The sequence below is a fragment of the Amphibalanus amphitrite genome, unplaced genomic scaffold, assembly GCF_019059575.1.
Source record: "Amphibalanus amphitrite isolate SeventyFive unplaced genomic scaffold, NRLGWU_Aamphi_draft 000094F_arrow, whole genome shotgun sequence".
Lineage (NCBI taxonomy): Eukaryota > Metazoa > Arthropoda > Thecostraca > Balanomorpha > Balanidae > Amphibalanus > Amphibalanus amphitrite.
Window position 1 is genome coordinate 909696 of NW_024881590.1, and position 25822 is coordinate 935517.

Consider the following 25822-nt stretch of genomic DNA (forward strand, 5'->3'; position numbering starts at 1 on the left):
GGAGTTCCCAAAAAGTAAACAAAAATAAAAGTCTTATATCTCGAAAACGGTTGAATATTTTCCGGTAAAATTTGGTAGATGTTCATTTTCGCTCTTTGTGATTCACGCTACATCACTTTTATGCCAATTCATTAACTTTTTTGAAGGTGGGAGGGTCCCTTTAATAATCGAAACGCGTCCATGCATTATTTGTTCCGTGTTTTTCTCTGAGAACATTATTCAGAAAGGTCTGTAAAAAAGGGCTATCGAATGCGCTTTTCCGCGGCGCTGTATCTCTATCAATTCCCGAGATAGCCATTGGCAGTTTCTAAAATGTTGAATTAGTCAACATTTTACCTTCGGTGACCTCTGGTGACCTGACCTTTTACCTGACCCAAAAAAAAATGAACGCGTTTTTTCGTCCTTATTTTGGACGTTCTTTCGATTGCCGCTTACCGCGTGTCGCTACATGGCCCAGGAGCCGAGTTAGAAGGGGGTGTTCAGACACCCCCCGGCCCGGCGCGGAAGTCTCGGAGCACCGGCCCAGCGCGGGTTAAAGTACCATTGGCATCTATTGCAATGGCACGGGCGGAGCTATAGGCTTGCAACAATCCATACGTAAACGCGACTATTGTTCTGTGATATACGGAAATATTTACTTTCCAGGTTATTCTTACACTTTTTTATTGCTATTTTATTCCATAACCGTTTGAAAGTTTATTCAACCGTTACCATTTTCATGCACTGTGTGGTTATCGTGCATGCCCTCTGCAAATTTGAATACGTTTTGCCCCACTCATAACTGAGCTGGAAGATTTTTGTCTCGGACGGTATGCGTGGAGCAAAGTGGATGGGGCACCGTGGACAACCCTGAATTGGCCATCAGTTGTTTCCACCATGGGCAACCACCGTTACTGATTCTGAGATGTGTCGTCATTTGCTTGTATCGCCCACTTCTTGGTTAGATAAATTACCAAAAAATGCAATGCAATGTTCATTCACGAATGTCCTTGTATTGGTTGTCTACAGGTGGGAAGATGAAAAAAAATAACATCCATCCTCGTAGTAAAACCTTGTAACTATGAAAAAATCCAGTCGTACATACTACGAATACCCGTCACGACCCCTACCGGTTGACCTGACCTGACCTGACCTGACCTGACCCGACCTGGTCTAAACTCTTAACGACATCATCTGTGATCAAAACTAACACGATATTCGTGATCAGCACCCCGGAAAACCCCTTAGCAGCCACGCTTTACGACTTTCTAACAGGTTCCGATATTCCCGATTTTGGGGTCATTGACCTGATCTGGAAGGTCAACCGATGACCTAGGACCTTAAAATTGGGTATCATTGGCTTCCTCTCGTGATGGGCAACACGCTCATTTTTTTCCGCGAAGCTCTAACTCCATCAGGGGCCAAACGCGAGGGGGGTCGTATCCCCCCCTTGTGCCGTCGAATGACTTGAAATGGCCTGTGCCGGCGAGGGTTAAGATTGGTGAGTTCTTAGTTTCCTCACGTTATACGAAATATGGTCTTGAATATATAGGACCGATTACTGGTCAGGAAGTTGTTGGAAATGTGCTTAGGTGTGTCATAATGACAGTAGGTGCTGTTAAGTTCATTTACCGTTGCGTTTCATGTTTAGTGAAATCAGAAACGCTCCATTTCGGAAGACGACAATTCTTTTATGACATCACTGTGACGGCATCCGAAGTCCCACAGCCACTACACTTTCCTCAAATATGGTCTAGGTATTCATTTGAAGCTATACCCTTAGCTCCAGTGGGGGTGGGGGCATATGTTACCACCCTGTCGCGTTTTTTTTGCGTGTAAATAAAAAACCGCGGCGCGTAGCGCCACGCCGTTTGGCATAGCTTCTCATACATCAATTTTGGACAATGTGTGAAATTTTTGACCCTAGTTCATGTCAGGTCAGGTCACCAGGTCAAGTTAACTGACCAGGCCTAAAAAAGTTTGCAATCATGTTCAGCCTGCAGTGTTTGTCAGAAAGGTTTTAAACTTGGTGGATTGCATGATGTTATGGGCGCCTACAATTTGTATATCTCGGATTTTTTATATCCGTGACCTAAGGTCAGGTCAGTGGCGTGACCTTACCATTATAAGTCAATGGAGAAAAATGAAAATGCCTCTAGATCCGTGTGTACGCATAGGAACAGTCCAAATATTTCAGAATCACAATGATTTGGACCAACCGTGACGACCAAGGTGTCTTTTTTGCTGATAGCCTCTAGGAAGGTCATCCGAGGTCATTTGCGGCTACAAACAGATTTTTGCCAATAACTCTCGATTGGAAAGAGATAGGACGCTGGGGATGGCTTCATTGTGTTTGTATTGTTGAGACGCATCGAATGATATGCAACATGACTTTTTCCGGTCAGGTCATGACCTTGACCTGAGGTCAAATTTTCAAGTTGACCTTTCAAGGTCAAATTATAGTTCATTCGACGCGTCTCGGCAAGAGGAACACGAATCTGGAAATAGAAATGTCGTGGCTTTTTCTAGTCAAAAGTTATTGTCGAAAAACACTTTGCGAAAAAACAGCTATTTTTTAGTTTTTGCCCTCTGGAGGCTAAACCGTTGACCTGAGGTCAATTTCGATTATTACCGTATCAAAATAAGAGTTCAAAAGCTATCGATTGAGCTTCCATGCGTTTTTCTAGCTATCATAGTTCCTGAAATAAATGCATGTTTTCTGAGAAATAAAATGACATTTGGCAAATTTTGACCTTTGATGACCTCCAGTGACCCCAATATTGCTCTAAGGTGAAAAACGACCGATACACTTTCAAACGTACGCATTGAGAGCTATCGACTGCTTTTTACCGCGTCTTTCTAGCCCTCTTAGTTTTTGAGTTAGAGGTGGGTGGTAACATATGCCCCCCCCCCCCCACATAGGGCGAAGTTGGCTGAGACCGCCACTGGGGCGCGGGATACCAAATTTTAAAGTCGTATCTTACGAGGTTTCTGAGATATCCCACAAAAGGTAAAGGGAGGGGCCGCTTGATACCCTCCCCCAGCGGTTCCAGGGTTAACTCGTAGGTATACTTTATTAGCATATATCGTGTTTTTATGTCTTACCATCCATGGATATTGCAGAAAGGTAGTTTCGTAGCCCCCAACTATTCGTGTTTCTGCACTCCTTATGCCGCCCAAGAAAATTAGTTGTTGATTTTCCTTCCCACAGCACTGACTGTTCTTGGCAAGACCGGGGATGAAGCGTGCTCTGGGAGTGAGATACTCGAAGAAGGGGAATATTCTAGCCTGTCGGCCCGTTTCCGGTGACCTCTGCGCTGTTGCTGTACTGGGCGACTGCCATGCTGCTGATGAATCCAGGGCAGGCTGCCAGCCGTCCTTCTCAGCCGGGAACTGTCGGCACATGGGCATCACACAATGTCAGCCGTTTAACCCGCGACCGCCTGGGGGGGGGGTCCGATCCGACCCCCTCTGTTTTTCTTGAATAACTCATGAACCGCTTACGCTAGCAACTTGAAACTTGGCATACCTTCTCCCCCATCAATTTGACGTCTTCTGTGCAATTTTTAAGAAAACATTACCATTTTTTAGAGATATCGATTTTAGTGATGTAACTACATGGCGTTTTTAGTCAAAAAGTGGTAAATGTTTAAAAAATCGTCAAAAATCAGGGTTTCAAGCAAATTGCAAATTAAGGACATGAACAGACGCAGCTCATCGAGTTCTTTAAAATGGCTATCTCAGATTTTCCATATAATGCGTTTTTCATCCGTAAACATTCAAAAAACTATATTTTTTGAAAAACAGCTGATAAAATCCAAAATTTTGAGAATTTTCAAAAACCGGAATATATGTTATAGAGCGCTGTTAGAACATTAGATGTCCCAAATTTCAACTTTCTATTTTGATTTTTGACCCCCAAATTGTAAAAAATAGCTCCAACATGCATAGGGCACGGTGACGTCATAAGCATTTTTGTGAATTAGAGGCATTTCTGAACATCGCATGTGAAAACAAATGGCACCACTAGATTCCTGGGACAAAGCACGTCTAGAAAAGTGTTTGTTTATGTCAAAAATAAAAAGTTGAAAAATTGACCTTTTTTCTTAGCCCTCGTTTAGTTATGTATGGTATAAACGACTTTTTATGCTTTCAATGCACACTTACCACCAGCACAGTGAATTGGGGTCACATATAACCATTACCTTTCCGTGACCTATGATCACCTGACCAAGACCTGAAAATCAAAATACAAGTTTCGTACCCTCAGGGTATCTAAAGTTTCTGTTCACGAGTGTGTAAACAAAAAATCGGCCTGATCTGACTTGTAAGACGGCAGCCATAGGCCAAAAAGGGAACAAGTCAAATATCGATAATTTTTACTTTGACCTGACCTGTGACGTCATCGGTGACCTCGAGGTCAATGAAATTAGGTTTCGTTCGACAGTTTTTCCGGGGCTATCAGATGCCGTTTGAATTTTGACGATCAGTCCAGTAGTTTCGTAGTTAGGAGGGGGGGGGGCTATGAATAGCCCCCCCCCCCCCAGTGGGGCGGCGTGTTATCCCGCGCCCTCCTGGGGGTGTTTGAACACCCCCCTCGTGGTTTTTTCGCGAATATCTCAACAACGGCAGCGCGGAGCGCCGCCGTTTTTGGTACACCTTATCATACATCAATTCTACAAATCTTGTGAAAATTTCAGACCAAGTTCATTCAAGGTCAGGTCACCAGGTCACTTGAAGTGACTTCACCTAAAAAAAAACTTTCAATGTCTGCTGTCAGGAATGGCTATTCCTGCTCAGTGTTGTGTCCCCCCGTTGTGTGGCGCTGGGTGCGCCTCTGCCCTTCTGTGGTGCTGGGCGCGCCTCTGCGTGTCTGACTGACCGGTCGGCCGGTCGCCGCCGTCCGGCGCGCGCCGGAATACAGTTGGATAGCCGCGTCCGAGGCGTTTGGAACGGCGTGTGGTACGAGCCGGGCGAAGCCGAACCCACGGCTGGAATAGTGAGAGACGCTAACATGGTGGCAGCGTGGGCGTACTCACAGCCATGACGGACACAGTGAGTGTGACCGTGTCGGACTTCCCGTGTTTCGACGGGTCGACATCGGCGGAAGATTTTCTGACCCAGTGCAAGAGGCTTGGTGATCTGGGATCACTGACGCCGGTGACTCTTGGCAAGGTGATCGCGGCACGATGCACGGGCAGGGCACTGCAAGTTGTCAACGAGCTGGAGGGCTGCAGTGGAGGACTGACGTTCGAGTCAATTTCGGAGGTTTTGCAGTCCCACTTCTCGTCTACACCAACGGCAGATCAGGCTGCAGTTCTGCTGTCTCGCCTTACCAAAGGCTCTCTCTCTGCTCGAGAATATGGTCAGAGAGTGAAAACTCTCGTGCGTCACGCCTGCCCAGAGTTCTTTTCGGGCGACCAAGTCAAGAAGATATGCGTACCGGCTTACGAGGCGGCGCTATACCGTCATTTCCTGGTGGGTCTCAGCCCTGGTGAGACCGCGCTGCTTTCTCGCATGAAGGCCACGACGTTCGAAACTGCCGTCAGGGAGCTAGTTCGAGAAGAAACTCTTACGGATTACCCGAATGATGGTGACACGTTTTCTGCAGCTCACGTGTCTCGCGAAGACCGGCCCGCAGTGAGGTGGGCGTCTCCTGTTCGCCGGGTCCGGCCGGACGAGCCCGGCTGGAGTGAGCAGGGATCCCCTCCACGTGAGCGGTCCCGGGACAGTCGGGCAGGATACTGACGCTCGATGGATGAAGAGCACGAGTCTGATGGATGGAAGTCGTCCGGCGGCCGCGACGCGTCGCCGCGGTGGCGGTCTGGTGGTGATCGCCCCTGGCGTGGCCGCGGGCGCTCCCCGTCCGGCCGATCGCCGTCCGGGCGCGGCGCGCGGAGACCGAGCCGCGTCCCCGCTGGCAGGAGCCCGTCGCCTGGTGGGAGCCGCGGAGCCGACCGCGGGGAGGAGCGCCCCGGGCTGCGCGGCGGCGGAGCGGATCGGAGCAGCGACTTCGTGGGGGAGCGGCGCGGCGGCCGGGAGGGTCCTGCCCGGGAAGGTGAGCCGTATCGTTCCAGCTCGCCCGCTGGCGAAGCTCGCGTGCCTCGATGTTGGTCCTGTCGCGGCTGGGGACATCTCAAACGGCACTGCCCAAAACGGGCGGGTGGCGGACGGGTGGTAAAATCGCTCCCTGTTGTCAGCACCGTCATTAATGGCTTCCAGGTACACGATTGTCTCATTGACTCGGGAAGCCAGATGACTCTTATTGACGCTAGGGTGCTGAACACGATCTCGCCTAACATTGAGCTGAATAAGCCTGTCCGCCTCGTGTCCGTTTCCGGACACAATCTTGATGTGATCGGTACCTGTTCCTTGAACATTCAGATGAGTGGTACTCCGACCTGTGTGTGGAGCTGTTGTGTTGTTAATGATTTGTCTCACGATTTAATTTTGGGTTTTGATTTTTTGCAGGCGCATCACGTTATTGTAGACTGTTCTCCCTCTGACGCGCCTCGTAGGATTAAGCTTAGAATTAGCAAGCCTGTGTCAGTGCCGGCGCAAACTGCCATGTGTGTGAGGGGAGGAAATGTGAGCCTCCCCCGTTTGCTCCCCTCGAGGTGCCTATGCGGCTGTGGCTGGGGGCGCCACTGCTCCGCCGCAGGCGGGTCAGGTCAGACGGAAAATACAGTCGGTAACTGGCTACGGTCGTGTTCGGACGGGGCGCGTGTCCCGTATCGCCGGTGCGCGCACGGAGTGCACGGCGCGTTCCAGCGTTACATGGTGGCAGCGGTGGGATTGTGGCGATGGAGCCTGTGGTGTCCGTCTCCGTCAGTGATTTCCCGACTTACGACGGATCGGGCCGGCCGGAGGACTTTCTCCAACAGTGCTCTAGACTGGCAGAGTTGGGGGGCCTGCCGGACTCCAAGCTCGGCACTATCATCGCGGCCAGGTGTCATGGACGGGCCCTGTCAGTCGTCAACAGCATTGAAGACACTGGATGTCAGCTGTCGCTAGCAACAGTGACGGAGCAGCTCAAGGCACACTTCGGTGGTGCGAGCGGCTCTGTAGAGCATGCGTCACAGGGCCTGGCGAACAGGCAAAACACGGCGGACACACATCAGGTATGTTAAGCCGGTGGTGGGGCGAGACGTGTAGGCACCTGAATGTACATAGGCATTGCGTCGTGAGGCGGGATGTGCGAATTAGCACGTGCGTGTGTGTGTTTGTGAATATTGGAGTGACGTGACGGGTTACGGACATGTTGTTTCGTTTCATATATTTTTTTTTTTGCGCGGAGGGAGGAAATGTGAGGGGAGGAAATGTGAGCCTCCCCCGTTTGCTCCCCTCGAGGTGCCTATGCGGCTGTGGCTGGGGGCGCCACTGCTCCGCCGCAGGCGGGTCAGGTCAGACGGAAAATACAGTCGGTAACTGGCTACGGTCGTGTTCGGACGGGGCGCGTGTCCCGTATCGCCGGTGCGCGCACGGAGTGCACGGCGCGTTCCAGCGTTACATGGTGGCAGCGGTGGGATTGTGGCGATGGAGCCTGTGGTGTCCGTCTCCGTCAGTGATTTCCCGACTTACGACGGATCGGGCCGGCCGGAGGACTTTCTCCAACAGTGCTCTAGACTGGCAGAGTTGGGGGGCCTGCCGGACTCCAAGCTCGGCACTATCATCGCGGCCAGGTGTCATGGACGGGCCCTGTCAGTCGTCAACAGCATTGAAGACACTGGATGTCAGCTGTCGCTAGCAACAGTGACGGAGCAGCTCAAGGCACACTTCGGTGGTGCGAGCGGCTCTGTAGAGCATGCGTCACAGGGCCTGGCGACACTGACTAAAGGAAGCCTTTCAGCCCAAAGCTACGGTCTTCAGGTTCGTCAGCTGGTCCGTCAGGCGTGTCCCGAGATGTTCGGAGAGGACGGCCAAGTGAAGAAAATATGTGTGCCGTCTTATAACGCGGCCCTATATCGACACTTTCTGGTCGGGCTGTCACATGAAGAGAGATGTCTGTTGTCTCGCCAGAAAGCGTCTACATTCGAGCAGTGTCTCTCAGAGCTAACACGAGAGGAGGGCCTGGAAGCGGCAGAGGTGGCCAGCGCGGTGTCCGGCCGCCGCGTCCGCTGGGATGACCTTGACCGGGACGGCCGCTACTCCGCACCCCGCCGCCAATCCCCGGCCGCGGCCGGCCGCGGTGGCTGGTCGGGTTCGGCATCGCCGGGTTCACCCGTGCGAGATCGGCACGGGTGGGAGGAGCCGGAAGACGAGGACGGCAGAGGACGGCACGGGTGGGAGGAGCCGGAAGACGAGAACGACAGAGGACGACGATCTGGAGCCCCTGAGCGGAGGAGCCGGTGGAACTCCCCGGTGGCCAGCAGATCACCCAGCGATGCCCGGGCCTGTCAGAGCCGGTCCGGTTGCGGGACCGCCGGGCCAGTGGGCGCGAGACGCCGTTCCCCTTCACCGCGTGGCGGCCGGGGCTGGACCGACACTGGACGCGTCTGGACCCGGTCATCAGGGGAGGAACGCGGCAGCTCTCCGCGCCGCGGACGGGGCGGAACCCAGCGGCCGCGCGCCGGCCGCCGCGCGTCGCCCGAGTCGGCGGCCGGAGGAGGGGCGGCGCGTGATCCGTCGCCGGACTGGGGTGACGGTGTCGAGGGACGACGGTCAGGTATTGTCCGCTGCTGGTCGTGTGGGGGAGTGGGTCATTTCAAGCGTCAGTGCCCAAACGAGTTCGCGGGCAGGCGCAACCGGTTCTAGGATTGGTCTCTTTACCAGTAACCAGGGCTTCGATCAACGGCTTCATTGTCAGTGATTGTTTGCTAGATTCCGGCAGTCAAAAAAACTCTTTTGGATAATCGAGTTTTGCAAGTGATTGCTCCTCAAGCACAACTGAAGCCAGCCGCGGCTCTGATTTCAGCGTCAGGCCATCAGATGCGAGCCCTTGGTTCATGCAGCCTGCCCGTAAAGATAGCCGCTGCCGAGGGCAGCGATGAAGTGCATTTTGATTTCACTGTTGTTGAGGGCCTCTCACATGACTGTATATTTGGTTTTGATTTTCTGAAGGCCCATCGTGTTGTGTTAGATTGCTCAGATGTGTCTGGTCAGGTGAAGCTGCGCTTGAAGAAGCCAGTGCGCATACCACCGAGGTCAATATCATGTCTTTGTGTTAGAATAAGTACAGATTTATCGACAGACTCAGAATACGTGCTGACAGGTCAGAAAACGGGTCAAATTGAGGTCACTGATGCCCTGCTTAGGCCATACTCAGCCCGTGAGATACCACTTCGTGTGAGAAATCGTTCAGACCGATTTGTGACACTTCGCCGGCGTGATGTTATCGGGTATTTGCAGCCTACCGACGGCGCAGATATCACACCGCCGCGCGACACAGACACGTTCGACACCGCGGAGACCAATGCCGTGTCCGCCAGCGATAGTCAGTTCTTGGGTCTCGAGCCGGAGGAGGTACTGACCCGGTTCCAAGTTGGTGACGGGGTTAGAGGGGCAGATCGCGAGAAGGTAGCCTCTTTGTTACAGTCATTTCCCGGCGTTTTCTCCCAGAGTTACACAGACATCGGCTGTTACGGTGGGGGTGACGTTGATTTGGAGTTTGAGCCGGGTACAAAGCCTAGGTTTTCAAAGCCTTATCCAGTACCGTGGGCCAAAGAAAAAATCTTGGAAGAACAGTTGGATGCATTACAGGCCAGTGGCGTGATTGCCGTCGGAGAGCCCTGTGACTGGAATTCACCAGTGATTCTCGTTCCCAAAGGGAAATCTTCCGAGTTCCGCATTGTCCAGGATATGCGCGAAATTAACAAAAGTCTTTTGCCGAAGAAATTCGTGCTTCCAAGCATTGACGATTTTCTGCAGTCCCTTCATGGATGGCAAGTTGCCAGCTCGCTGGATGTAAAACATGCATTTTGGAATTTAAAGTTGTCGAAAGAGTCTCAAAAAGTCTGCGCTTTTTACGCCCTAGGAAAGACCTACTATCCGCAGAGAATGCCCATGGGCTGTGCCCAGTCCTCATACTTCTTGCATGTTGCAATGCATCGTGTTCTCGGGGACATCCCCGGTGTATCTATTTACGCCGACGATGTGTTGCTGACGAGTGCAGATGTCGATAGCCACCTGAAGCTTCTCCATACAGTACTAGATAGGTTGAGCCAGGCGGGCCTGAAATTAGCGCCCAGCAAATGTCGCATAGGCATGCAAAAGCTTTCTTACTTGGGACATTTGATTACACCCGAAGGCGTGTCAATTGACCCAGACAGAGTGAAATGCATTCAGGAGCTCAAGCCTCCCACCACTGTGAAGGAGGCGAAACGTATATACGGCTTTTTTGCATGGTTCAGGAAATTCATCCCATCTTTTTCGGACACTTCGGCGCCTCTGATTCGTCTGGCGAACTCATCATCGTTTTACTGGGATCGCGAACTAGAGGCGGCATTTGATTCATTGCGTACATGTTTGTTATCGGGCCGAGTACTGGCCTACCCAACGCGTGACGATCCGTTTGTCCTCTATACAGACAGTAGCACGGTCGGGTCGGGTCAAGTCTTGTGTCAAGTCCAAGGTGGAGTGGAAAGAGTTATCGCATTTAACGGCAGTAAATATAACAAAATGCAGTCAAAGTGGACGATTTACGAACTTGAACTTTTCAGCTTTATCACAGGCCTAAAGAAATTTTATAAATACCTTGCGGGCGCCGATTTTACATGGGTCTGTGATTGCAAGAGTGCGCTTAAAATACTACAAAACAAAGATGATGTGAACCCGCGTATAGTCAGGTGGAGAGCTTATGTCAGCCAATTCCATTTTCGGGCCGAACATCGACCAGCAGCGTGCATGCAGCACGTGGACATGCTGTCGAGGATTCCTGAGAACCAGCCTGGGTCTGGTTCGGGCTCCGGCGGGGGTGGCGACAGTTCGCTTGATGGTACCACAGTCGTGGCGGCTCCGGTCGGTGGCGCTGGCTCAGTTGCCGGGACCGTGCTCGGGTGTGACGGCGCTCGGCGCCCGCCGCCACCGGCTCGCGGAGGTGGCGGCGATCGCGCCGGACTGACGGGGCGCCGGATCCCGTCCGGGCCGCGGCCGCCGGATTCGAGCGGCTCGCACGATGGGCTGGGGTCGCACGGGTTCCGGCCCGTACCGCCGGCGTCGGGTCTGCCATCGGGGCCGTGCGGCCCGTCTTCGGAGCGGGTGACGGGAGGATGTCAGCAGGGTGTCGCTTCCGGTATGACGGGTGAACGAGTGAATGCGGTTAGCATAGACGGGACACGGTTATCACTGGATCCAGACTCAATCCGGTGGTACCAGAAACATGACAGGGATTGTCGTGCTCTGGTGCATCGTCTGAAGCACCAGAAATGGCCGAAATTCTGTTCACCTACTCTAAAAAAGCAGGATGTTACAAATTTTATTTTCCGTGATGGCATTCTTTTTTATAAAGACATTACGCGCGCAACGCTCAAGGTCGTGTGGCCCAGAGCAAAAAGGTATGAAATTCTCCGCCATAATCACGACCCGTCGCACCACGGACACTGTGGTGACCAGAAACTCTTTGAGAAAGTGTCCAGGGACGTGTGGTACCTTGGTCTGAGACGTGATTGCGAGAATTACGTCGCCAGCTGCGAGCGGTGCAGTCAGCGGAAAGACGACCGGGGACCGCCCGCGCCACCACTTCTGCCTCAGGATCCGTGCGGCCCGGGAGAGGTGTTAGTGGTGGACGTGATGCATATGCCGAACAGCCGGTTGACTGGCAGAACATTGGTGCTAACATGTGTTGATAAATTTACTGGTTTTCTCTCTCACTATCCGTTAGAGTCTGGATCCGCAGAGCACATCGTAGATGCTCTGAATAAGCACTTTTTGACTTTTGGACCGCCCCAACGTATCGAAACGGACGCAGGGACAAACTTCACAGGTCACAAAATGGCAGAATTTTGTAGCTTCTGGGGAGTACATGTCAGAAGTGGCGTAGGTTTTCACCACGAAGCAATAGGTAAGATCGAGAGACGGCACCGGGATATCAAGCGTCGCCTGCGCGCCCTCACCGACAGCCATGGTGCAGACTGGGAAAATCACTTACACGCTATTGTTTTTTCTTTGAATAACGAAGTCTGTGCATCCCATGGATTTTCCCCTTATTTTCTCTATTTCATGCGGCATACAAACACACCCATATCTCATCTCACCGCGCAAGCAGTGCCGAAATATACCGATGATTTTGTCCATGAAACGCTGCGTCTACTGTCGGACACGTTACGCACCGCACACAATAGGCTGCGTGAGACACAAACAAGCATGAAACGTGCGTACGACTTACGTCATCGCGCACGTGAGCCGGCTGTCAAACCGGGCGATCAGGTTTTGTTGCGACGTTTTGATAGCCCTTCGGGTGTGTCGCGAAAGATGGTGGCTCCCTGGTCACCAATCTACATAATGACGAAACGCCTTAGCAGGCGTCATGTAGAATGTCTCGACCCACGAACAGGCAAAACACGGCGGACACACATCAGGTATGTTAAGCCGGTGGTGGGGCGAGACGTGTAGGCACCTGAATGTACATAGGCATTGCGTCGTGAGGCGGGATGTGCGAATTAGCACGTGCGTGTGTGTGTTTGTGAATATTGGAGTGACGTGACGGGTTACGGACATGTTGTTTCGTTTCATATATTTTTTTTTTTTGCGCGGAGGGAGGAAATGTGAGGGGAGGAAATGTGAGCCTCCCCCGTTTGCTCCCCTCGAGGTGCCTATGCGGCTGTGGCTGGGGGCGCCACTGCTCCGCCGCAGGCGGGTCAGGTCAGACGGAAAATACAGTCGGTAACTGGCTACGGTCGTGTTCGGACGGGGCGCGTGTCCCGTATCGCCGGTGCGCGCACGGAGTGCACGGCGCGTTCCAGCGTTACAATGTGTATGAACATCAAAATCGACCAAAAGCTTTTGAATGACCGCGAGTATTTGATGATTGGGCAATGCTCGGACAATCTGGAGATACACGACTCACTTATTCAGCCATTTAGTGACCGAGAGATTCCGGTTTACGTTAGAAATAGAACAGATAAGCTAGTTACGCTACACAGGCGAAGTGTCATTGGTTTTGTTGAGTTGCTCGAAGGAGGGATTGATTTTTGTGATGAGTCTGACATCGCCGAGTCAGGTCCGGCGATGGAAAGTAACGCTGTCTCGGGTGACGACGGCCAGTTTTTGGGTGAAAGCACCGATGAAGTGCTGTCACGCTTCGAGATCGGGGACCAGGTCACGGGGAGGGAACGCGACGAGCTGGCGGCGCTCCTCAAGTCGCATTCAGGTGTCTTTTCAAGGAATTATGCAGACATTTGTAGTTATCGTGGTGAGATAGTAGATTTAGAATTGCAGCCTGGTGCCCAACCACAATTTGTGAGGCCGTATACCATTCCCTGGGCGCGAGAGAGCCAGCTGCGATCTCAGTTGGACGATTTGCAACGTTGTGGGGTAATTGAGCAGGGACCGCCGTCTGATTGGAACTCCCCAATCTTGCCCATTCCCAAGGCTGGGAACCCCTCAGAGTACCGTATTGTGCAGGACATGATGCGAATTAACAAGTGCTTGTTGCCGAAAAAGTTTGTTTTTCCGAACATAGACGATTTTCTTTTTTCGTTGCACGGATGGAAGGTGGCTAGTTCACTTGACATCAAACACGCGTTTTGGAATTTGCGCCTTACCGAAGCATCCAGTCGTATTTGTGCCTTCCATACGCTTGGCAAAGCTTTCTATCCCCAGAGAATGCCCATGGGTTGCATGCAATCCTCCTATTTTCTGCACATGGCGATGCACAAGATTCTGGGGGATATACCAGGCGTACATGTATATGCTGATGATGTGCTCCTGACGAGCGCCAGCATGGACGAGCACTATAAATTGCTGAGTACAGTTCTGGGTAGACTACAATCGGCCGGTTTGAAGTTGTCTCCCGGTAAATGCAGCATTGGAGTCACGCGGTTGAATTATCTAGGACATGAAATCACACCTGATGGGATCACGATCGCTCCCGACCGCATTCAGTGCATTCGAGATCTGAAAACGCCGAGGACCGTAAAGGAAGTGAAGAGGCTGTACGGATTTTTTTCCTGGTTCCGTAAATTCATTCCGTCGTTTTCGACTCTAGCTGCGCCCCTGGTTGACCTTTCGAATTCGCCCAAGTTCTACTGGAGCACTGAACTGGACGAGACATTCCAGGCGCTCCGTGAGGCGTTGATGACGGGACCAGTTTTGGCATATCCCAGACAGGGGGATCGATTTGTTTTGTACACTGACAGCAGCCTCTCTGGGTCAGGCCAGGTATTGTGTCAGATCCAGGATGGCGTGGAAAGGGTGATCGCCTACGGCGGCAGCAAATATAACCGAGCTCAGAGAAAATGGACGATTTTTGAGCTTGAAGTCTATAGTTTTATTCAGGGCCTCAGACGATTTTACAAGTATCTCGCGGGAGATGAGTTCACATGGTGCTGCGACTGCAAGAGCGCCCTTCAGATCCTGTCCAACCGTGACGAGTTAAATCCTCGTATCGCGCGCTGGAGGTCCTTCGCAGGTCAGTTTCAGTTTGTAGTGGAGCACCGCCGGGCTGTAGAAATGCAGCATGTTGACTTTTTGTCGCGGGTACACGAGGGCACGGTTGATGACGGTGCGGTTCGAGCGGCGGTTGAGCTCGCCGCGGGTGGGCAGCTGTCCGGTGACGGTACCGTAACCGTCGCCGAGCCGGCTGCTGCTGCCCCACGTGACGGTCAGGTGACGGGGCTGCAGCGATCGGAGGGGATCAGCGTGCCGCCGGTGGCACGTGACCATGACACGCGCGGCAGTGTCGCGATGCCGGCACGAGCTCACGGTGTGGCGGCTCGCGCGCCGCTTGAGCATGTGACTGGCGAACGTGTTCCGGATGCGTCAACTTCCGGTTCCCATGACGTAACCGCGGGCGCCTCGGTCGCAGAGGCCGACTGTGGCAGTCACGGAATCGAGCAAGCCTCGGATGGGACGGTTCCCGGTTCCCATGACGTAACCGCGGGCGACTCGGTAGCAGAGGCCGACCGTGGCAGTCACGGAATCGAGCAAGCCTCGAATGGGACGGTTCCCGGTTCCCATTACGTAACCGCGGGCGACTCGGTGGCAGAGGCCGACGGTGGCAGTCACAGAGCCGATCAGAACGTTACAGTGAATGCAGTCACTGCAGATTGTCTTATTGACTGCAACATTGAGCCGGCTGCTCTGATATGGCATCAGAAGCACGACAAACACTGCCGGGCTTTGGTTTTTTGGTTAAGAACAGGGAAATGGCCACAGTACTGTCCTCCTGCTCTAAAGCGGGAAAAGATAGACAATTTTGCATTGTTACATGGCATTTTGTACCGCAAGGCCTCTGATGGCTCTTTTCAGATTGTTTGGCCGACTTCTAAACGCTTCGAAATACTGTATCGGCATCATGATACTTCTACTGGGGCGCACTGCGGAGCCGATAAGTTATATGAAATTTTGACGAGAAACATCTGGTACCTCGGCCTGAGAAGGGATTGTCAGAATTATGTAGCGAGCTGCGCGCTTTGCGGTGCGAAAAAGGACGACAGGGGACCACCGCGCCCTCCTCTGTTACCGCAGGATCCGACCAGTCCGGGTGAAGTGCTGGTGATAGACGTGGTCCATATGCCTCAGAGTCGCTTGTCAGGCAAGACACTAGTTTTGACGTGCATCGATAAGTTTACTGGCTTTCTTACGTATTACCCATTAGGATCCGGAACCGCCGATGGCATTACGGATGCTCTGTCCACTCATTTTTTGACATTCGGTCCTCCCCAGCGTATCGAATCGGATGCTGGTGCGAATATGAAAAGCGAGAAGGTGGCAGAATTGTGCAGGTTTTGGGGTGTAGGTAGGAGACACGCTACTGGGTCGCACCACGAGGCTATCGGGAAATTGGAAAGGCGTCACAGAGATATAAAGCGTAGGGTTCGAACTTTATCGGCAACTTATGGCTCTGACTGGGAAGCACATTTACCAGCTGTGGTTTTTTCTTTGAATAATGAAGTGTCGTCGTCTCATGGATTTTCCCCATATTTCTTGTATTTTATGCGACATGTGAATTCTCCTGTTTCTCAGCTTATATCTGCGCATGTTCCCAAATATTCGGAGGATTACATTCACGAGAAAATGCGTATGGTGGCTGGCACGCTCAGAGCGGCCCATGAAACCTTACGTGACAGCCAACGTGCCCAGAAGCGGACGTATGATTTGAGGCATAGGGTAAGGGAGCCCACGTATCCACCAGGTGACCAAGTCCGGATACGGAACTTTGATGAGCGTAAGGGCATTCCCCGTAAAATGTGCAACCCATGGTCACCTGTGCACGTTGTGGTGGACTTGGTAGGAAGGCGTCATGTTGACTGTTTAGATCCGCGAACGGGAAAGACGCGGCGAACACATGTGATGTACTTGAAACCTGTCGTTAGCCGTGATGTGTATTAGTCATAAGTGTTTGTGGCGCATTTGCGGTCGCGAGGGTGCACGGGAGGGGGAAATGTCAGGAATGGCTATTCCTGCTCAGTGTTGTGTCCCCCCGTTGTGTGGCGCTGGGTGCGCCTCTGCCCTTCTGTGGTGCTGGGCGCGCCTCTGCGTGTCTGACTGACCGGTCGGCCGGTCGCCGCCGTCCGGCGCGCGCCGGAATACAGTTGGATAGCCGCGTCCGAGGCGTTTGGAACGGCGTGTGGTACGAGCCGGGCGAAGCCGAACCCACGGCTGGAATAGTGAGAGACGCTGACATAGCTACACCGTGTGACCGATTGCTTTGAAACTTTCAGCGATTGCTGAGAGCAATAACATATCAAAAATCGGAATTTTTTTATATGTTATTGATATAAAGTATATCTCAGAATTTTTTTATCGATGACCTAAGGTCAGGTCAATTTTGCGACCTCCCCATTAAGTCAATGGGAGAATATTAAAATGTGCCTCTTTTCACATCATCAACACTCCCAAACACTGAAGTACAAATAATTTAGGCACACTGAACATGAAAATTGTGTCCGTGACCCCCTGTTTATGCCCCTGAGGCCATCTCAGGTCACGAATGGTATCTTACACTTTTCGCAAACAACTTTTGATAGAGGCATGCTAGAGCGATGAAAACGCGTTAGATGTGTTCAGCTCGACGATACGGATCGACTGATATGAAACATGACCCTTTCAGGTCAGGTCATGACCTTGACCTGAGGTCAAATTTTCAAGTTGACTTTTCAAGGTCAAGTTATAGCTCATTCGATGCGTCTTGACGAGAGGAACACGATGCCGGTAAAAGTAAGCTCGTACAAGGCTTGGTTCAAAAGTTATTGCAGAAAAAAACTTTCCAAAAAAATCGATTTTTTTGCAGTTTTTGCCCCCTTCAGGCAAAACCGTTGACGTTAGGTCAAATCTAAGAGAATTTCTCAGAAAGGGCGTTAACACGCGCAGTGGAAGGGGGGGCGGATTTCGCCCACCCCTCCTGTTTTTCGCCAATAACTCGCGCCACAACTACGAGGGGGTATCGAAAAGTTCTGATCATCACATAGAAGTTATAGACCGATTTTGATGATTTTTGGTCGGTATTATATTTGGTTCCCAAGAACAATGTTCCCACAAAGAAAATCCTGAGAAGTGGTTTTATCTTATGTAGGAGAGACCTAGAAGTAAAAAAGATGAGTATTGGGCCCGTTGAGGACCGAACCGTCATCCAACTAATGCATTTGAAACGGTATCACACTGAGAAAATACATCAAGAACGTGAAATTAGTTTATGGCGAGGAAAGCCCATCTCATGCACTTACCGAAAATGAGGAAATAATTTTCAACTCGGTTGCGTGGTCCTTGCAAGGAAGTCCAAGAAGTGAGTGACTACCAGTGATTGATAAGGTGGTGACTGTGAAGGAAGTGGAGGACCTCATCCTTACAGATCGTCGTGTGACCTTTCAGATGATTGTGCAACAGAAAAGTCTCCATGCTGGCAGTGCCTGAAAATATTATCAGCGAAGAACTACAGACCATAAAGGAGTCAGCCCGCTTAGAAGCTCGTGTGTCTACTTTGTTCAAGAGAAAAAGGCGTCTTGGCCTTTGGAAACGAAAACAAGCCATTTTTTTAGGGAATTGAAGACTTCTTCGATCATTTGATGACTTGTGACGAATGCTGGGTCTATGCGTATGATCCAGAGACAAAAGATGATCAAGAAGTTAAGGCACGGCACATCTGTCCTTCTTAAAAGGCGAAGATGCAGAAGCCGATATGGAAGGTCAATGCTATCAGTGTTCTAGATCTGGCGTGGGTTAGTCATTACCGACTGTCTTGATGATGGTCGGATAATGATAAGCAAGCACTACTGCACACTTTTGAAGAAGTTGCGAGATGGCCTCGAGCAGAATCGCCGCAAAAAAGCTCAAGAAAGACGTATTATCCTCACCGACAGCACCCCCGCCCATTCGGCCTGAGCTGCGATTGAAGAAACAACATGATGTGGACATTAAATCCTACCGCATCTAACAAATTCAACTGACCGGGTATTAACTGACTCTTGATTGTTACGGGAGATGAAGAATCCACATTATGGCCGGTGATTTAAGTACAGAAATGACGTCATTGATGAGGTGGAGCAGTGATTTACGGGACAGTGCGAAGGTCCTACAATGATCGCCTGAGGCAGCTCAAGAAACGATGCAATAAGTTAGCGGTCATGTGTGGTGACTTTTGAAGGAGTAATGAACATCATGTAAAAAAATCAAATTTCTATCACATCTAATTCATGGTGATGATCAGAACTTTTCGATACCCCCTCGTATATTATTAACCTTCACCCGAGTGGGGGGGGGGGCATATGCTACCACCCTGTCGCGTTTTTTGCGTGTAAATAAAAAACCGCGGCGCGTAGCGCCGCGCCGCTTGGGGTAGCTTTTGGTACATCAATTTTGGATAATGTGTGAAATTTTTGACCCCAGGTCATGTCAGGTCAGGTCACCAGGTCAAGTTAACTGACCAAGCCTAAAAAAGTTTGCAATCATTTCCAGCCTGCAGTGTTTGTCACAAAGGTTTCAAACTTGGTGGATTGCATGCTGTTATGGGCGCCTACAATTTGTATATCTCGGATTTTTTATATCCGTGACCTAAGGTCAGGTCAGTGGCGTGACCTTTCCATTACAAGTCAATGGAGAAAAATGAAAATGCCTCTAGATCCGTGTGTACGCATCGGAACAGTCCAAATATTTCAGAATCACAATGATTTAGTCCACTCGTGATGACCAAGGTGTCATTTTTGCTGATAGCCTCTAGACAGGCCATCCGAGGTCACTTGAGGCTACAAACAGTTTTTTTGCCAATAACTCGCGATTGGAAAGAGATAGAACGCTGGGGATGGTCTCATTGTGTTTGTCTTGTTGAGACGCATCGACTGATATGCAACATGACCTTTTCCGGGAAGGTCATGACCTTGACCTGAGGTCAAATTTTCAAGTTGACCTTTCAAGGTCAAATTATAGTTCATTCGACGCATCTCGGCGAGGGGAACACGATTCTGGCAATAGAAATGTCGTGGCTTTTTGTAGTCGAAAGTTATTGTCGAAAAACACTTTTCGTAAAACAGCTATTTTTGGAGTTTTTGCCCTCTGGAGGCTAAACCGTTGACCTGAAGTCAATATTGATAATGACCTTTTCAAAAGAAGAGTTCAAAAGCTATCGATTGCTTTTCCATGCGTTTTTCTAGCTACCATAGTTCATGAGATAGCGGCATGTTTTCTGAAAATTATAATGACAATTGGCAAATTTTGACCTTTGATGACCTCTGGTGACCCAAATATTGCTCTAAGGTGAAAAATGACCAAAAAATACTTTCAAACGTACGCATTGAGGGCTATCGACTGCTTTTTACCGCGTCTTTCTAGCCCTCTTAGTTTTTGAGTTAGAGGTGGGTGGTAACATATGCCCCCCCCCCCCCCCACTAGGGCGAAGTTGGCCGAGACCGCCACTGGGGCGCGGGTTAATGTGACATATTGGCTACCTGTCCAGAATTGAATTGCAGATCTTCTCGTGCAAGATATAAGAAAATCGGTTCACAACTTTTCTAGTAATAGCTGTGTTAAGTCAAACATCCTGCCGCCGCGGTGGCGCCGCGGCCGGCGCCAGCCGTTACGCACCGCCTGAATTGTAGACTGTGCCGGGGCAGGACAGTTCCGTCTTTACATCGCGCTCGCCGCTCCTTACCGCTGATGATATTCGATTCGCGTCAAATTTTGTAAGAAGACTAAGAAGTGTACAGGTAATCTTATGGTTAAAGAATTTTGAAAATCGGCCGGTAACAACTTGAGTTATGAGTGTGTAAACACAAAATTGTGAATGCCGCGTTTCCCACGTCGGCCGATCCCGCTTCAGCCGGCGACATCTTACCCTTAGCAGGTGTCTAACTGCCATATTTATTGTTGGATTAACTAGAAATTCGCCATACATACTCACAGATGTATGTTTTTCGTATAGTGAAAGAAAAAAGAAAATCGGCCGTTAACCTTTTGAGTTATCGGCGTGTAAACGCAAAAAAGTTGCTCATATGGCAGATTTGACCACATTTGACCTCATTTCACCTGGAAGATTAGATATCTAGGGTCATGAAATTCACACACAACAGAGTTTCCCCAAGCCTTCACCTACCCTCAAAATTTCGTTTTTTCTAGCTCCAGTGGGAGCTGAGATCTTAGGGGGGGACATCCGCCCCCCCCTTCCACTGGGCGTAGTACTCGCAACCCTTCCACTGCGCGTGTTAACCCGGCCGGCAGTTGCTGGGGTAGGGGAGAGTGGGGTAATTTGGCCGGTGGTGTAAATTGGCCGCCCCCACCTGTACGCTGTCTAATAAAAGTGAGTGAAATAGCTCTAGTCTCTATTCATTTGTCATGGGTAGAAATAACTGGAGGACAAATGTCAAAACTTTGCGCCTCGTAGTTTTATTCAAAATTAATAAAACGTTAATTTCATTAGAAAATGGTAACTTTTACTTCTGTTTACAAAGTTGTATAACATGTAGTATTTGGGCTAAAAACGAATTCAGACATTATAGCGCCATTCTTGGGGGTGTTCAGCGGTTCCAAGAGCAATTTTATCTAATTCCGTATAGCCGTGATGACTTTATAGACAAAAATTTTCAGAATGACAATATGGGGTAATTTGGCCGGGACTAGCGGGGCAACTTGGCCGGTGCGCTCATGGTCTATATGCTGGGACGGCCGAGTTTTCATGGTCAATTGTACCATAAATGACATGATTCATGACCAACTTTGACTACTTTGATGCCTTACTTCCGATTGGTCAACTGTAAGAGCATGTGACGTCATCAAAGGTTACCAAACATTTTTTTGCTAATAAATCATTACATAAAAATGGTACAGCCGCACAAATGGTCTCATTCTGTTCAGCTCGCCAAGGCGCATCGAATGATATGCATGATGGCCTTGAAATCACATGACCTTGAGGTCAAGCGACCATATGCAACGTGACCTGAGGTCAACCTTTGACCTTGACTTCTCAAGGTCAACACATATATCTTTCGATGCGGACTGACGAGAGAATTACGATGGTACTCGATTTTTTGGCCTAGCTTGATTACTTCAAAAGTTATTCGTAAAAAACTGTCTTCGCATCTAGAGCCGCTAATTTGGCTATTTTGACCCCTGTGACCCCTGAGTCAACCTCCAAAATGCGGCAAATGCGTCATAGGACACACGTCATTGCTGAATCTGAAGCTGACTCGCAATATAACAGAAAATCCCGACCGCAAACTAACACCGGCCAAATTGCCCCACACCCCCGGCCAAATAACCCTGCTAGTGGGGCAATTTGGCCGCCTTGCAGACCTTTGTAATACGTCACAATTTCAATATAAGTAATTACTCTATCATTTCAAGTTCACTGTCCAGTAAAGTAAAATGAATACGACACCTGCCAGCGTTGAGAAAATGCAGAAATGTGTCGTCAATTTTAAGTTATATCGTTTTCTAAAAAAAGCGGCCAAATTACCCCACTCTCCCCTATTTCGCCACCCACCGTTTGCTGGGGGGGGGGGGGGGGCGTTAAACGCCCCCAGCCGATAACTCGAGAACCAATAGGCGCAGCGAAACGCACGAGGCGGCAAACGAAAGAACGCGACGAGAAGCTTCAGATGAGTACTTTAAAGTTGAATTTTGAGGTCACAGGTCAGGTCAAGGTCAGGTCAAACACCTGAAATCGGGCTTTCAGTAGCATGGACTTCAGGACTTCGCAATGGGCGCCTCTCGTCATAAACTCTGTCAAAACGGTGCACAATCCATCATATAAGGCCTACAAGAGTGTCAGCTCCATGCAGGGGTCAGTCAAGCATAGGTCAGGGTCAAGGTCAGGTCAACCGGGCAGGCACATATCCCCGAAAATAAAAACTGATATTTGCAGCCTGTGACAAATGTTTCATGGGTAATTTGGGACGTAGAGCACGATGGTGACATTCATTTTATCATATGTGTACGTGTTTGGCTAAAAAAGTTCAATTTAAGAAATGCATGTATCATGGTCGTGAAGTAGTCACGAGAAATTGCCAAGATTCAGTTCAAGATTTTGGAAAATGCGGAACGATAATCAATAATCGAAGATGGCCATCTGATTGTTCATGGTATTGGCAGTCTAATGGCGTTTATGGCATGTCTGTATGTCTATTCTGTGATTTTATATGATTTTTTGAACATATGCCGTTTTTGGTCGAAAACTCAGAAATCATGACGTCACTAAATCCTCGATATCTCAAAAATTTTCCGACCGATTTTTTTGAAACTTTGTCACAATAAACTTCAATCAATTCCCTACAGGTACCCAAAATTTGGCGCGCCTGCGGCGCGCCGTTTTTATGCTATGGCCCGGCGAAAAAAGTGGGGGCGTTTAACGCCCCCCCCCCCCCAGCAACTCGCGGGTTAAAAGGGCTGTCGAATGCGCTTTTCCGCAGCGCTGTAGCTCTATTGGTTCCCGAGTTATGCGTTGGATTCTTGGAAATTTTTTGACGTTCGACCTGGAAATCGGCGAAATTTTGCCTTCAATGACCTCTGGTGACCTGACCTTTGACCTGACCAAAAAATGACTGTAGTGATTTCATTATTTTTGACGCTCTTTCGAACGCCGCCTTCCGCGTATCGCTACGTGGCCCAGGAGCCGAGTTAGAAAGGGGGTGTTCAACCCCCCACCCCCACCCAACAAGGCGTGGAAATCCAGGACCTACAGCCGGTCGCGGGTTATACACAGACCCCAGTGGGGCGCGGGTTAACTGTGCAAGGCCCGGCCTTGCAGCAAGGGTCTAGAAAAATCGTACCTGGGTGGCAGTGCTGACGTAAGAAGCACTGCTTGGGTCGGCCGCATCGCTCGGGCGGAGGTGCAGCAGCAGCAGCAGCAGCAGAGACAGAAGCAGCGGCGGCGACAGAGCTGATGGTGACGGAGCGGTGGGGGCCATTTCTCCCGTGCGGGTTCTCTTCAGCCCTGGACGGCGACGAGTGAACGAGAAACGACACCACGGGCTGGCTGGCTCGGCTGATTAAAACGACTGATATTGCGGCTTCCCGAAGCATAAAAAGCTGTCACGTTGGTACGGCCAGAAAGGAGTTCATTGTCCGGCGTATAAAACTCACTGGTAAGGACGTTGGCGTGCCGCCGTCTGGTCAGGCTTTTTAATTATTGATTTTTTTATCACATCTCGAACACATCTATCATGAAGTGGCTCTTAATTTTTTTTTCATTCTCGTCAATTGGTGAGAGACAAGGGAGAATATGGTAAAGCAGCTTATCCATGCACATATCCCACTCGAGGATATACATCAGGTTGTGCGCATAGAATATCGATGCGATCAGTCGAAGCTGTGCCGTCAACATGTGCCGTGCCGTCTCAATACCGTTCCAAACATTTCCCTACTGGTGCTGCTTCTCTCTCGCAGATCGGCTGGGAAAACGTCATAAGGTGAGACCGTTTTGTACGCGAACCTCCTGCGCCAGAACTCTCGTAATGCGTCAAACTGTGCCCTGGCCCTGGTATTCTGCGCGTACATCTCCTATAGTTCCCCGCGACCAGTGCGGCCAGTGCCTCTGGTCTGGTGGAATCAGTTAGCCGCCCCTGCGCCGGTGCAGTACTCATGAAGTAGCACTTACCTTTGCAAAGTAGGGCTATGCCGGCCCCTGAGGCTCTGTGGTGAATGCACCCTCGCCCGTATAGAGTCGAACGGACCCCTCTCAATTTTTCGCGAATAGATCGCGTAAAAGCGGCTGATCGCGACGAAACTTCGAGTACCCTCCCGTTAATCAATTTTACACCTACCCTGAAAATTGTACGACCCTAACCCGAAATGACCTTTCACCTGTGACTTTTTGATACCATGTTTGGCCGGAACCGTGATTCGGTTTATGTCGGCTCGCATCGCACGATGCTGCCAAAATTGCGGCTCCGCGGCCATTTTTGTCGAAGTTATACACCAAAACGGAACCGTACATTGAGGTACTTGACCTGACCTCAGAGGTCACCGGTTGACCTAAGACCTTAAAATCGGGTATCAATCTCTGCGTCTCGTAACGGCGCACACGCTCGTTTTTTCCGCGACACGCTAGCTCGATCAGAGGCGAAACGGCGAGGGGGGCGGGGTCGTACCCGCCCCCCTCGGCCGGCGCGCATGTAGAAAACCAATAGGTCCGGCGAGGGTTAACCCTCGCCCTGGCAGGGGGGTCGATGCGACCCCCCCCCCCCTTTAGTTTTTTCAAAGATAGCGTGAAAACGGCGGCGCACAGCGCCGCCAAATTTGGCACGGCTTATGGGGCAACCTTTTTACATATAACCTGAAAATTTCAGGTCCGGATGACCTTGAATCAGGTCACCAAGTCAGAAAAACCAGTACAAGACATATAGTTCGTTTTTTTATGTCACTGACCTGAGGTCAGTCAGAGGTCATTACGTCGTAATGTTCACCCTCGCCCGCACATGCCCAAGAATGTCAGAATGCAGATTCTCTGGCATGAATAAAACGGGACGGCTGTATATGTTTGCGGCAACAAGAAACATCTCTGAGATCCCAAGTGAAGTTCTCGTTTTTTTTTTTTAAAGATTAAACAGTTGTAGCCATAAAGCCGCTGAAGGTGAAACGTTTTTTTTTTTTTACTACGAACACGAATGGTGTTTGTACAAACACGAAGTTGAACGAGCTCCACGTTACTCTGCAAATGCATAACGTGGACTTGGCGGTAATAAGCGAAACGCACTTGATGCCGAGCGTGGACGATAAGCGCATCTCTTTACCAGGGTATCGCGCTCTGCGTAGAGATAGGGATTTCTCGGTTGTCGGTAAGACTGAAGGCCTAAAAAAAGGAGTGACTTATACAATGACTCAGAATTCAGATAGAAGTTCCACGTGAGTTAGAAATGATGTGGTGCATTCTTTGGCCCTCTCGACCACAGAGCATTGTTGTAGCGGGGATCTACCTACCAGTTACCACCGGACGCTTCGATATCGACACGGCAACTATTCGCTGAGTATATCATAGAAACGGTGGACCATCTCCGATCATCCAGACCCAGATCAAAAACCGTCCTTTTGGGCGTTTTTAGCAAAGTGCTCAATACTGAGGCATTGGAAGTACATATGTACCATTAACCCTCGCCCTTGCAGGGGAGGGGGGGGGGTCGATGCGACCCCCCCTAAGGTTTTTCGAAGATAGGCGGCGCTACAGCCTATGGGGCAAACTTTTTACATATGACCTGAAAATTTCAGGTCCGGGCGACCTTGGGTCAGGTCACCAGGTCAGAAAACCGGTGCAAGGTCATGGTCA

At 50.4% G+C, this 25822-nt stretch overlaps 1 protein-coding gene across 1 annotated transcript in view; it reads right to left on the reverse strand.

The window, feature by feature from the left end:
* Positions 1-23513, reverse strand: part of LOC122380285 (trypsin-7-like) — a 65968-nt gene extending 42455 nt beyond the window's left edge. Inside the window, exons 1-2 of the mRNA XM_043363324.1 lie at positions 23331-23513; positions 3085-3372 (exon numbers count right to left, since the gene is read on the reverse strand). Coding sequence (XP_043219259.1) covers positions 3085-3372; positions 23331-23468 — 426 coding nt within the window. The 5' untranslated portion in view covers positions 23469-23513. The remainder of the gene's footprint in view (positions 1-3084; positions 3373-23330) is intronic.
* Between the last annotated feature and the right edge of the window lie 2309 nt (positions 23514-25822).